This window comes from Pseudopodoces humilis, chromosome 6, assembly GCF_049639895.1.
Source record: "Pseudopodoces humilis isolate 2021_Gansu_Grassland_sample_001 chromosome 6, ASM4963989v1, whole genome shotgun sequence".
In the NCBI taxonomy this organism is placed as follows: domain Eukaryota; kingdom Metazoa; phylum Chordata; class Aves; order Passeriformes; family Paridae; genus Pseudopodoces; species Pseudopodoces humilis.
In genome coordinates, this window is record NC_142205.1 from 69,893,026 (window position 1) to 69,906,322 (window position 13,297).

Below are 13,297 nucleotides of genomic sequence, written 5' to 3' on the forward strand. Positions count from 1 at the left end.
CGCAGCAGAGTCACAGAATATGTCCTGTAACATGCAGTAGTGCAGAGTAATCCGTGCTGGGCACGTTCCGAAGGACACGCAATAAATACTTGGTGTTATTGCTTGTGGTGCCCTCATTTTACTGCCTCTCATTTAATTGTTCACATAGAACATGGAGTGTTTGTCAAGCATCAAAAGAACTCAGAAGTTTCATGCACAAATTTAGCGGAATTTTGAGTCTGCAGCAGTCTCTAAGAATTTATTTCTGGTTTCCCATGTTTTTAGTAAGGGCTAAGGCTATAAAACAGGCTTTGAAAGCTATTCACTTCTGGGTTTTTTTGTGCTTAGGTTTCAGAAATATCTCCTTCCCTTTGCTTACCCTAAATAAATTCCTGAAGTTAATGGAGTTCCCACAATATCTGTGGTAATGTAAAATCTAAGGCCCTCTTGCCTCAGGTCCTGAAAGCACATATTGCCACAGGGAGTGTCCGATCTCCAAAGTATGTGGAGAACAATTTGGTTTTAATATTTACTTACATGTTTCTTTAAATGAAAACATGCAGCACAATACAGGCAAGCTTATTTTTGTTCATTTTAGCTGTAAAATGATTTTATATTTTCATTTTGGCCATATGGGAGTTCTAATGGTAGTGTTGGCTGATGTCCATAGTTAATAAACCACATTTGGAGGGCTGATATATTAGTGAAGTTAGAAGAACATCAACCTGGCTTCACTTTGCAGGGTTTATTTCATGTAAACAACACAACAGTGGACATTAGTCATTTCTGTACAGTTGCTGAGGTGATCCTTCATTCTCTGTGCTGTAAAATGAGTACTTAGTGCAGATGCAGCTCTAAAATAAGCCACAATTACAAGAATTAGCTTTAAACATAAACCACATAGTCAATAACTCTGGTATCCTCAGCCAGTCTGAGCAGCCTTGGGCATGCAAGGTCCAATTGGTTTGGATTTTGGGGGTTTTTTTAAGATAAGGATGCCAGTAATGATGGGAGCTCCGTGTCAGGACTGTCTCCCTTATATTTAGAACAGCAATTTCTTACAACCTGAGCTGTGGAGCACTTTCTGATGGGAAGATTGGGTCATAAACAACAATAAAACCCCAATAACAGCAGGCTTGTTGGGTAATTTATTATTCTTCAAGTCTTTGGCAGTGATTCATGAAGCATTTACGCTTTAGTGAATAGTTTATATGGATTTGGTAGGTCAGCCAGCACGTATTTCTGCCGTGAATGTTTTCAGGTTCAGAGCTGTGCTGTGCTTGTTTGCACGTTAGCCTTCCAAATTTAGTAAATTGGAATTACTTGATGCCACTTTTAAGTGGCGGAATTTAAAGCCTGGCACGTGAATAACGTTATGGCAAATGAAATTTTGAAGAAATTTGGTCAGTGTACAACACAATTCAGAAAATAGCATGTTTTCTTCATTAGGAGCTGAAGCAAAGCCTAGAATTTGTTCCTATTGCCTCACGGGCAACAAACCTTTGCAACAGCCCTTGGCTAGCAAATCCTCCTTCCTTTCTGCCTTGCAACTGTGCTGCCCTTTCCTGGAAGGAGGCTGATGCTGTAAGGGTGGGAAGTTCCCAGAGGGGAATCATGGTATTGGTACCAAAATTGAGATACCAGTGGGCTCTGCAGCCACCTGGTCCAAGTCCCTGCCACCAAAACAGTTCCTTTTCATAATGGATATATTCTAAGCTGCTGCTTTTACACTTGCCCCACTTCCATTTCCTCTCTGCCACCCAAGGAGCTCTCTCCTTGTAGAAGTACAGTCAACCTGCGGCTTTAGTCAATGGAGAAAGAGAAATTTGACAATCCTAAGGATTGGTGGTTTCCTAAAGATTTTGTTCCCCTTGCTCAGAGAAACAAAAGGAGGAAATAAAAGCTGAGAATATACCTGGAGCTGGGGGGCACTGGGGGTTTGCTGCACAGCTGGGTGACTTCAGGGGAACCACCTGACACTGAAATTATTTGTCTCATTTTACAGCAGCCAAGAGTTTACTGAAAAAGCCAGATGGAGTTAAGGTAGGTTAAACACCTGCTTTCCATTTCAAAGATATGTTCTTAGTCTCTGCCTATATCTAACTTCTTCCAGGTTTTAGAATTAATTATTGCTGTTTCCTTCCTTCATAGAATCTGTTAGTAAGTGCTTCTTCTCACTAGCTGTTTGGAGTGGTTAAAGTTAGTAGGTGAAGCTTAGAAATGAAATAAAGCTTAAATAAAAAATACTTGAAAAGCTAGCATTAAGTAAGCAGCAGATAGAAAACTACTGGAGAAAATGCTTTTTCTTGCTTTTTTTAATGAAGAATGATTATGTAATTAATGACTCAAAGTTATCAATTAACCTTTAGATAATGGTTTGTTGGTGGGCTTTTTAGGCATCAGTGTTTATGTGCAGCTCTGTTGCCTCTTTGTGTTTCCCCTTGACTTTCCCTTAGATTTCGTGGAAGACCAAAAGTGTATGGGTAGGCTTGGCTCCACATGAGGTGTGTTCTGCCAGATGTACTTGCTATATTTGGCAGAACTTGAGGGGTTTACTGTCTCGGATCAGCTCATCCTGACTAAGAGACCTTGCTAAGAAGGGAACATTTTGGCAGCTTTCGTACATGATTTAGAGCTCCTGTTCTCACGTCACCAGACCCTGCAGGAGGAGAGATGCCTCACAAATGAACGTTCTGTATAAATGCTTTGGAAAAAAAAAACAGGAAAAAAAAAATCCCTCAGCAGAAAATGTATTTTGTTTTTTTTCTCAGGGGACTCTTAAAGACAAATGTAATGCCTCAAGCTTTTATTATAAGACTCAAAAGATATTCTTCTGTGCTCTGTGTGTTTACTCAGAAGGGTGTCTTTGACCTGAATTTTAATTTTCTATTTAATCTTAATGTCTTACTTTAACAAAACATTATAAATGCTCCCTTAAATACCAGATTCACAGTATATTTGTGTCTGACATATGCACACTTTGCCGATCAAAAAAATCCTGAGCCTGACCTACAAAAAAATGAGTACAGTACCATTTCAGTGCTTCTCACTGCCAAGCAGTGGAGATGCCAGTCACATGGAGAAGCACACATTTGGAATGATTCTATCACTGCTGGAAAACCCTGGACATGTTTTATTGTGGAATAGATAAATTCTATGCACTCTCTCTGACCAGTTTTCCTTTTTAAATATCATTCCTCCTACAGGTCTACGATGCTATTTGTTCTATCGCAATCTCAGTTATAATATGGGAAACAATTGTTGCCAAAATTTTGCCTAAATTGAACCTGTTGGGATTCAGTTCTTTGGTTTTCAGTACATGTTATGTGTCTGCTGTTAGACTGCATGGTCATGTGGAGCAAAGGGAGTAAATGTACATCTGGGGAAGTCTGGTTTTGTCGTTGCTGTTATTGAGCTACTCTGTAGCATTTTTCCACCCTTTCCAACAGCTGTAGCTGTCTTTTTCTTATTAAAAATTTAAAAAAGCCAAAAGAGAAATATACTGTACTCCATGCATTGATACTGCAAATCCAACCAGTCACGTTTTCTTCTTTTCCTTTCTCTCTGACTGGTCAATTCAGAAAAGGAAGTCCAGTTCGAGTGTTCAGATGATGGTGAGGATCTTTATCGACAGATTTTTTTTTTCCTCCTGTGAAACATTCACACTTAGAAATCCAACAGTTGCATTTAGCTTTGTTAACATACTGTGAGAACTGCAGGACTTTAAGGTACAACCTTGCAGATTTAAAGCCTGCAGTTGCTATATGCCATCCACAGTGAATCGCTCAGCCATTCTTTCAAGCAAGTCTTTACTTTTTTTAACCTGGGGACATAAAAAACCTAAAAAGAAGATGTAACATCAGCCAATGCAGCTGTTCTTAGTAAATAAGAATAGTAACAAAATAGTAATCTTGTAACAGCCTTCTCTTAATTTTTAAAACCTCCTTATTTCAAAAGCTAATAGCATTAATATCATAAAATGTAACACAAAACACTTTGCATAGTGATACAGTACTGCATTAATTGAGCCACTGTAGCCCAAGATGCCATGCTAAATGCTCAGGAGTAAAAAATCCAATTTTCCAGCCTTCCCACACTACAGTTTCCCAGCTAGCTTCCTTCACAGCTCAGGGCTGTGTCCCAAGATGTCCCAGCTGACAGTCTCAATAACTTTTCTTCCTCTTCAACCTGCTCTCCGGTCTTGTGTTCAGTTGGCCTCTGTGACCCCGCATGGTAACTTCCTCCATTGCTGTTTTTGGTGGTTTTGAATGTGACCTTTGAGGTTGCTGAGGATGGGCTCTGCCTCCTGCTGCTGCCGGCAGAGGGAAGGCACAAGGCCCTCATCCACACCTTTCACTGGGAAGCCAACTCTCCTTGGAAAGGAAAAACTGCTGGTCAGGTGTGAGCAGCTGTGCAGTTCTGTAGGTAAATCCTTTGTTGCTTGGGTGAATGCAGAATTCCATGACCAAGAGCCACGGCATCCAAAGGAGGGTCACCGGGAAGGTGCAGCGTGGTTATCGCCAGGATCCCAAACCCAAAGCGTACGCTAACTTTTTGTTACAGAAATAACATGTGAAAGATAAAGCCCCAAGATACGGGCTTTGTTTGCTAAAATATTTTCATATTCTGTGGATAAAAGGCCAATAATGATTTCTCCAGTCATGCCCAGCTGTTTGGAGTGTGTGTGTGTCTGTCCTGCACCATTGTCACACCTCAGAGAGTGACCTTTGGCAAGCGATGCAACAATGAAACATTCTCCTTCACAACAAACAGAAGGTCACTGGTTAAGCACAAATTAACTTTGAAGTAACTGTTTCATATGACAGTATCGTAATCCTTTTGGAATTATTTCCCTTTGCTGTTAAAAATACTTGCAAAATGAACCATGTGTTGATAGATTGTCTGTTCTATGAGAGAGAAAACTTGTACAGCTTATTGCTGTTTTCTCTCAAAGTTTCAAAGGGTTTTACCAAGTTCTGTTTACATGGAAGAAATAACTGTATTTTGAATGACATTCTTTTTCTGTTCCTAATGAAGGCTGGATTCTCAATATCTCACTGAAGGAGTTTTGAATAGATTTCCTGCAGTTTTCAGCAGTAGCTGTAATGAATATTGTTTATTTTCATAGGGTTTCCACCAAGGGAGTATGGACCCAAGCCTGCTCTCCTTACTCAGGCAAAATTGGAATTGAACTTTGACTAACCTGTGTTCCTTATGTGTACAACCAAGAGCACTCATTTGGGATACCACTTGAGTTTTTGTGTTAAGCTGCTACTGAATAGGACTGTATGAAATTTGGTGAAATCTTCATTTCTTTCCTTAATGCTTTTTCTTTATGTCTATTCGCTTTTTGCTAGGGTCTTTTGAATCGTAGTCTCTCAATGACTACACTGTCACAAAAATATGTAGTTATGCAACTTGATATGCAATTTTTGTCTTGCTTGGAAGGTTTAGTGTGCTGTCAGGCAGCCTTGTTTTTATGTTCCCACTCTTCTGCAGATCTCCAGTGGAACTTTTCATTTACTGAAATGGATGGGGTTTTCTTTCAAGTTTTTTCCTGAGTAAGGACTTCAGGGTTCTGTCCATCTCAGAATCCCATAAATATCAAAGCAAATAAAATACTTGCCAATACTTAGATCTCCCCATGAAAGACTTTATGCACAAAGGTGTCTGTTCTCTCCCAGCCCTGACTTCAGACAATCCTACAGCTTACAGCTGTAATTATGCATAGAGAAATGAAATTTATTTGACAATAACTAAGCCAAGTCAGGGCTTAATCACTTGCAACTCAATAATGACTCGTATGTTCTCTTAATGACAATTTCTGGAGAAAAACCATTGTTTAAAAAATAAGTGCTCCTCATCCTCCTGCCATATAGCATCATGAACTTTTAAATCAAAGAAAATTATTTTTATTCTATACAGAAAAATGGTTTCTGTCACAAATACTATTAAATAACATTTAGTGTTGACATAATGTTCCCTTATTAACTAACAAAACTACTTTATATTCTTCAAACCCAGTTAAATGCTGGTTAAAAATTAGAAAATTTGCAGTCTGTAATTCATTACTGCAAATCCTGTGGACATTTCCATAATTTAAACGTATCCTAAGTAAGATGCACTTCACCTGCAGGCTCAGTTCTTGAAATCCACATGTCAGCTGCCATGCCTGGCCCAAAGTAAAATAATCATCAAAAAGCGCTGAGGACAAGGAGTCTGTGAATTTCATTTCTTTCCGTTCCGTAAAGTTAATGATGTTTTTAGGAAAATCCATTAACAAAACAATTTCAGGCATTTCTGGTTTTGCCTTGCACATTTATTACTAAGAACTCTGACTAGAAGGTTCAGTAGAACTTGTTTTTTTGGATCAGAGTCTTTTCAGATGATCTGTATCTCTATACATAATTCTGCATGATGCTTTGGACCACCGTTGTTAAAATTGAACATGACCAAAATGTATATAGTATTTTTTCCTCATTTTTGTTAGAGAAGAAAAATACATCTTTCAAACCAGTTTTACAATATTCAAATCTTGCTTCTTAGTGCATGTAAAAAGTGGCTCGCTACACTATTTTTAATATTTCTGTTCTTCCCATACCCCATGGTATTAATGAAAGTTAAATCTTAAAAAATGGATTTAAAGGATCAGATACTTTGAAACTTCCTGCTGAGCAGTTTAATTTGAATTAATATTTAGTACATAGAAAAGGCAGAATGTATAGCACTGTGCTAAGCTTAAGAAGTATCATGAGGGCCTATATGTGAAGTTAAGCAGAGAGGTGCTGATGGCTGGAGTAAAACTGTAGGTACCGTAGTGGGAAACCTCGCGCTTGTGAGTCACAGTACCAAAACTGAGAAGCTGCTGATGAGTCTCTGCTAAAAATAGCATCAAAAAAGCTAAAGGGGCACTAGTCTCTTTCTGGTATCAATCATATTTATTCCAAGGTGGAATCAGAATCCAGTAGAACAAATCACAGATTCTTGGAGCGCTAAGAATAATCAAATATTATTTATGGTAGGGATAATCGATTAGAAACAAAGAACTATTGGGTGCAATGACTTAACACCATTGCATGTCACGAAATGGCAGTGGCTATTTAGGACTTTGTTGCAGCCCGTATTAATTCTTTATTCCTCTTAGATGTGCTTAGCTGCTACTTAAGGGCTCTCTCTTAAGTGTCTTGGCTCAACTCATCCATCCCTTACCTAGGCCTTGGTGCAGGGCTCTGGCAGCCCGTGGGGAGGAGCTGCCAGCCAGCTCCCAGAGCTAGTGTTAGTGTTCCTGCAAGTTCCTAAGTTCATCTTTCTGTATTCTTTATTTCCATATCTATATCTATCTATAGATACCGATACCTGTCTATAGATGTTGTGTGCAGAGATATAGATACGGTGCCTACCGCGAGTTCTAAGGCCTGTCTGTTTCTGTTTTCTGCATACCTACAGATAAACAACAAAACCAACGTGGTAACCAGCCCCAAGGAAAATATTCCTACCCCGGCGCTGGTATACCTGGAATTTTCCTTCTCATGCTATCTGGAAGTTTTTGACTGTCTTCTGTTTGTTCTTCTTTTTTTTTTTTTTTTTTCCTTTTTTGCTTTTTCATGCATTTACTCTGTTTGCTTTCTAAAAACAGGTTTTGGAAAACCTTTTTGTTTGAATTATGCTGCCTTTTTTTTGTGAGGAAATCCATTAGAGCGTGTTTATTGACAGAAAATGTTAAATGGAAGCTGGATGCGGTAGAGTCGTAGCATTTGTAACCATAGCTGAATTTTTTGCATGCTGTGCCGGAAAGTGAGTAGAATGCGCTTGGTGTTGCTCTTAGCTCTTTGCCTGATGACTGTTTCCACCTTCTAATGCTAACCTTTTGCACCAACAAAATTTTTAAAAATCAGCTCTTATTATTTTCTCGGCTTTGTCTAAGTCCAAGTATTGATATCCAGGAGAGCTAACAGGATTATGACTAGGCTGCCATGAAACAGACCTTATTCAGATTTTCATTCCGTATTTCCTGAAACACAGCAGGACTTTGCAAGTCTTCTCTGGGATCAAGAGGCATCTAGAGCTAAACATTTTGCTTGTTTCTCTTCCATTTCAATCAGCAGGAGACATTACTCACTAATAAGCTCTGCTAAGGACATATTACAAATCAAAGTAATGTTCCTGGATGTTCATTGCAGTCTCGCTTTTATTAATAGCCCTATTTCTAAGGCACCTGTGTATCACAGGGCTCACCAGTGCAAATGCCAGTGCCTAAGTACATCATGTTGTGACCTGTTGTTTCCCATGAGTATATAAAACTTCAAAAATTCAGTAATTCACACACATTTGGAAGCGTTTTTCCCCTGGAATTTTTTTTGAGCAGCTGGCACTGAGGCACATACAGTAAGTCCTTCCCAAAGCCGAGCCAGCAGGTTGCATGCAGGAGTTTATGGCAGTCCATTCCCAGACGGAGCCGTACCCCATGGCCCATGCTGAAAGCGTGCTGGCCAGCTGCCATTTCAGAGATTATTGAACCTTCTCTTAAGGGTCAAGCATTTGGGGCAATTCCATTTATAAATGACACAAAGATCTCTCTCGCTCGCTTTTGTTCAGCTCTGCCAAGGCAGGAGTTGAGGGCAGTCTACACATTCCAAAGCACAGTAGTGTCTAGGGGTACTCATCCTTAATCCTTATCAATTCTGCTGCATTTCTGTTTGATTGCTTCATGCTAATGCGAGCAAACGTGATGAAAGAGAAGAGGTTATTAAAGCTTAAAGATTTGTGGCCACCCTGCCTGTGCAGGTTCAGACAGGAAAGCACACGGAGCCTGCCCTTGTCCAGAGGAGCCTCGGCAGGTCCCCAGAGCTTCAAAGCCCTGCACACCCTGTTCCTGAATAAGGTCTCTGCATGCTGCTGCATTAGGTGAGATGGCCTTTTTTGCTGGCTTGCTGTTGAGGAAATCTGTGTTAGAGACGTCCAGTTTCACCCCCTGGCGACAGTTAACATTTGTTTTAACTCTTGTCAGTGTTCAGCATTTGTGAGCTGGCTCTTCTTGCGCTCCATCACACCAATGAAAATGTATTTACCAATGGGAACTCTTTCTCTCTTTATTTTGTTCTCGCTCAGGAGCCCCAAACTACAGTAATCCACAACCCTGATGGAAATAAGGTATTCAGAAAGAATCAACTCCGTCTTGCTTTTCCACACCACACATTCCATCCACTATTCCACAGCACAATAGGGCCATTCCAACAATTTGTGAAGGAAAATCTCATCTTTGTTACACCCGATGTCTCTCGAGCCCGTTTTCATCCGTGTCCATCTGCTGCGTGCGTCCTGCTGCTTCTGAGCTCCTGAAGCTCTTGGGGGAGTGGATTGCACTGAGCAAAGCTCAGTACCCTGTGCAGCCCGGCTCGGGGAGCAGGGGGTCTCTCTCATTTCAGCCAAAAATGCTGCGGTCTAAGGGAAACCTGAGAGTGCTGTTCTCAGAGAGCGGTGAGACGATCCCAGCGAGTTTTACGTGCAGTCATCGCCTCAGACCAAGATGTCATTTCAGTTTATCCCATCTGCTGTTTCTCAGCATGCTTAATACACTGTGTCGTGACATGTCTTTGCACAGGACTTTGGTTTTCTTCCATAACATCACTGGGCAGTTTCCAAAAAAAATTCCACTTTTCAAGTGACAAAGAGGTCTTTTGATTTTTACATGTTTTCTTCATGCTCTTTTCTTTTTCTCATGTATTGTGATGTTTGCGTCTGGCAGCTGATCCCTAAAACGTGTTTTGTTTTGTTTTTTTCATGCATGGACTTGAAAAGGGCCAGGAAATACCATCATTTACATATAACACATGTTCCTAGGTTTCCTGAAAAGAATTTACGCTTCAACAAGAATTTCACTGTTTGCAGTGCTGACTTAATTCACATCCCATTTATCTAGTCTTAACGTCCTATGGTTATTTCATAAGAGAAGGAGTGGATCTGAGTGACGAAATAATAACGCATGCAGACATTCCTCAAGCATGGAAGTGCTGATGGTGTGTGTTGTGCTTGTGTGTCCCTATCCTCGATGTCCCCTGCATCTGTCCAACACAGAACTTGTGTTTTCGTGTTACTACTCTTTCAGCTCCCCAAGCTCAAAGCCAAAGGCCATGAGCAGCCTGTGTTTGAACAGCAGGCTGATCTTTATCGCTGAAGTCCACTAAAGCCCAGAAAACCCAGATAAAATATTGGCGTGACTACATCTACTTGATTTTATTACATCATTTCAGCAGCTAAGATACTCAATGTCCCGAAAGGTCACAGCAAACAAACGAACCACTTAATGCGGAGAGTTCCTCCTACATTTGTCTGAAAGACTGATCCTTGTAGTGTGGCAACTGGAGTGGATACTTCAGTGTTAGAGGCTACATCTGCCCTGTGAGCTTTGCATGGTGTTTACAGCTCGTATTTGTGTGAGGTTTTTGTTCACTTGTAAGTACTTTATCTAATATTTGAAGTGCTAGAGCATGATACGTCCGTGTAGAATGGAACATCTAACACAGCCAGGGCAGGGACAGCATGGTGGCTCGTTGAGTTTTGTTTGTGTGTGAATTAATTCCTCTCTAAGTTTGACTTATCAATGCACATTTGGGTTTTGAAGGTCTGAGTAATGCATTAGCCCTCCTGAACATTCCTTTGGCTCAGCCTTGTGAGGACACAGTAAATGAAGGGCACTGGCAAATTTACCTTTGGTTATTTAATTGTAAAATCCTTTCAAGAATTAAATGCAATACCAGTCCTGTCTTCTCTCTCAGATAAAAACAGATCAGCTCACCTTCCTTGTTATTGAGCTGCAAATTAAAAAAATTAATGTTTTCTTTCTCAAGAAAGTATAGAGATAAAAAAAAAACACCTAGCTTAAAACTTTCCAGCTCTCTGCAGCTGTTAGATTTGACAGTGCCCTGTTGAATTTGCCCATTATATTTCATGTATCTGGTAATTAAGGAAAGACTGAGATACCATATCCTTGCCTTTTTAAGTGCAATGGCTTAAGAGTAAACTGTCTGATAGATGAGTCATTCCTCTGCATGACTGGTTGGTTGAAATATACTGCTACAAAGATGCCTTAGTTTGTCAAAGTTGTTATCATACATTCATCAGTTCTTCATATCCTAAAAAAAAAAAATCAGTAAAAAAAAAAAAAATCACAAAGCCAGTATAAAAATGAGATAATCTGATCCAGTATGCTTCAGATCACTGTGAGACTTCATTGGAATATACTTCCATAAGTCACATGAGCAGGAAATCAATTGTAAATTGTAGCTTGCAGAAGCCTGCATATTTAGAAGGTGAAATTAGAACGGAATGACTGATTTTGCACAGTTGGTTTAATCACTAAGCTTAAAATGGCAAGCTCTCCTACTTGGCTGAGGTAATTCATACGTTTCAGATGGACTTTGTACAGTTGGATGTTAAAGAAAAAAAACAACTTTCCTGTACATTCTTATGAAGTAAAAGCATCAGAGTGCAGGAATTGTGTTTCTGTTCCCTCCTGTGGAGAATGGCGATGTTTGACATCCATTTCAGGTGGAAATGTCTCAATCAGTGTGTGACCATTTGTTTGTGAATGACATCCCGCCCCGCTTCAAGGCTTTGCATGATTCCTGTAACTAATCCCCTCATTTTCCAAGGCACGCAAGTAAGGCTTGGCTTGTTTTATACATTCCACTCATATTTACTTCTCAACAGGAATCAACAGAGAGTTCCAACACGACCATCGAAGATGAGGATGTTAAAGGTATGATTTTACCCTTGAAATGTTTGGAGAAGCAGTAACATGAGTTTGGTGGTTGTGTTTCAGTAGGCCATTAAACACAGAAACCCCTAATGAATCTCACCAGAGAACAGTGGTTTTCCTTGTTTAGAAGAAATTACTTTTGATGCCTTTCAGACTTAACTTGAACTTTTCAGTTCCCAAAACACCATTTCCCATGATGTTTTGGGATTAAGAGTATAAAGTTACTGTGTTTTAACTAAGATATTAGTTCCAGTAATAATAGAAGTAGATGACAAATGTCTAAGTCAGTCCTTTATAGCTCTTACTTAGTTTATGTTTAGCATGCATTTGTGTTTTGGGTTTGGTTTTGTTGGTTTTTTTTCATGTCACCATTTTGATTTTTATTCTGTTCAGATGCCAGTGTATTTTTTTTTTGTTTCCTTTTGTTCTGTCCATACATTTGTTTTAATCTTCTTTAATTCCTTAAAAAACTGACGTCAAAACTTTTTTTATAACTTTAGTTTTGTAGCTTCACAGATAATATTTTTGTTCCCATTTTTCCCCCTCTAGACATTATGCTGTGATGTTACACATGCCTGCTTGAATAGCATTATGCTTTAAAGTGTTAAGGGACTGAGAAAAGAGAGTATTCTCTGATTCACAAAAAAAGATTGGCTTTTGGCCTCAAAGAACAATGGTTTATGTACAGGTGAAACTTGGGCCAGCAGTGATAGTAAGATAAAACAGGGAGAATGGATGCTGCGAGGTGGTGGTGGTGGTTCCAGTTAGTGTGAAACGAGAGAACAATTACAGGGATCTGCAGCTGATGTGTTGGAAAATACAGTGTAATTTACCTTTATTCATAACACTTTGTATTTCTTCCTTCAAACTATTTGGTACAGTTTAATAGCTAAGCTTATGAAAGGAATAATTTAATTATAGGGGCTCTGTGTGATGATATAACGTAGTGTTATTACAGTAGGATTTTTAGAAAATTCTGTCTGAAGCGTAGCACACAGAATTGTACCTCAGGGGCATGCAATTATACAAAAAAAGCACAACGGAAATAATTTGCCTAATTCTTTTATATGATTCTGCAGTATCATAGTTAAGGGCAAGTTGGACAGCCACAATATACAGTATTCCCAAACCAGAAAATGGGATTTTGCAGTAAGCATAAGTCTGAGGAACAAGATCTTGTTTGTGTCTTTCCCTGCACGGTGTACAGGGTATACATTCATTTTCTGTTTATTTAAAGGACAAATACAGTCCCCCTCTTACTAATTGCTCATGAGCTTGCTTGTTTTTTCACTTTTTAGTCTTCCTCACATCTTTCCTCTGGAGGCTGTTGTTCATACTGTTCTATTATAAATTAAAGCTAACAGTGCCCCCAGGGTCTAATTTGTAGAATGATTCAGGGAATGGGCAGTCCTGCAACCCTGACACCTATTATAAGCTCAAGCTTCCTGCACTAGCAAGGCAGTTAGGAAAGATTATTTCCCCCCCACACCAAGCTTGACTCCTGGATGTATATTTTGTGGGAGAACAGTGAAAAAGCTGTTCTCTTGTCAGCAACAGCCA

General features: G+C 39.6%; 1 protein-coding gene across 30 annotated transcripts in view; it reads left to right on the top strand.

Annotated features, from left to right (window-relative positions):
- The window catches only part of CAMK2D (calcium/calmodulin dependent protein kinase II delta), a 122,094-nt gene that overhangs the window by 91,417 nt on the left and 17,380 nt on the right, over positions 1-13,297 (top strand). For 8 of the 30 annotated variants that reach the window (XR_015772629.1, XM_014260712.2, XM_014260710.2 and 5 more), the window contains 5 exons: positions 1,985-2,022; positions 3,561-3,593; positions 7,426-7,485; positions 9,088-9,129; positions 11,689-11,737. Coding sequence is in view for 29 of the 30 variants with exons in the window: in XM_014260712.2 (XP_014116187.2) it covers positions 1,985-2,022; positions 3,561-3,593; positions 7,426-7,485; positions 9,088-9,129; positions 11,689-11,737 (222 nt within the window). In the remaining variant the exon portion in view is untranslated. The remainder of the gene's footprint in view (positions 1-1,984; positions 2,023-3,560; positions 3,594-7,425; positions 7,486-9,087; positions 9,130-11,688; positions 11,738-13,297) is intronic. The other 22 variants (XM_088055957.1, XM_088055965.1, XM_088055964.1 and 19 more) reach the window with 8 other exon arrangements.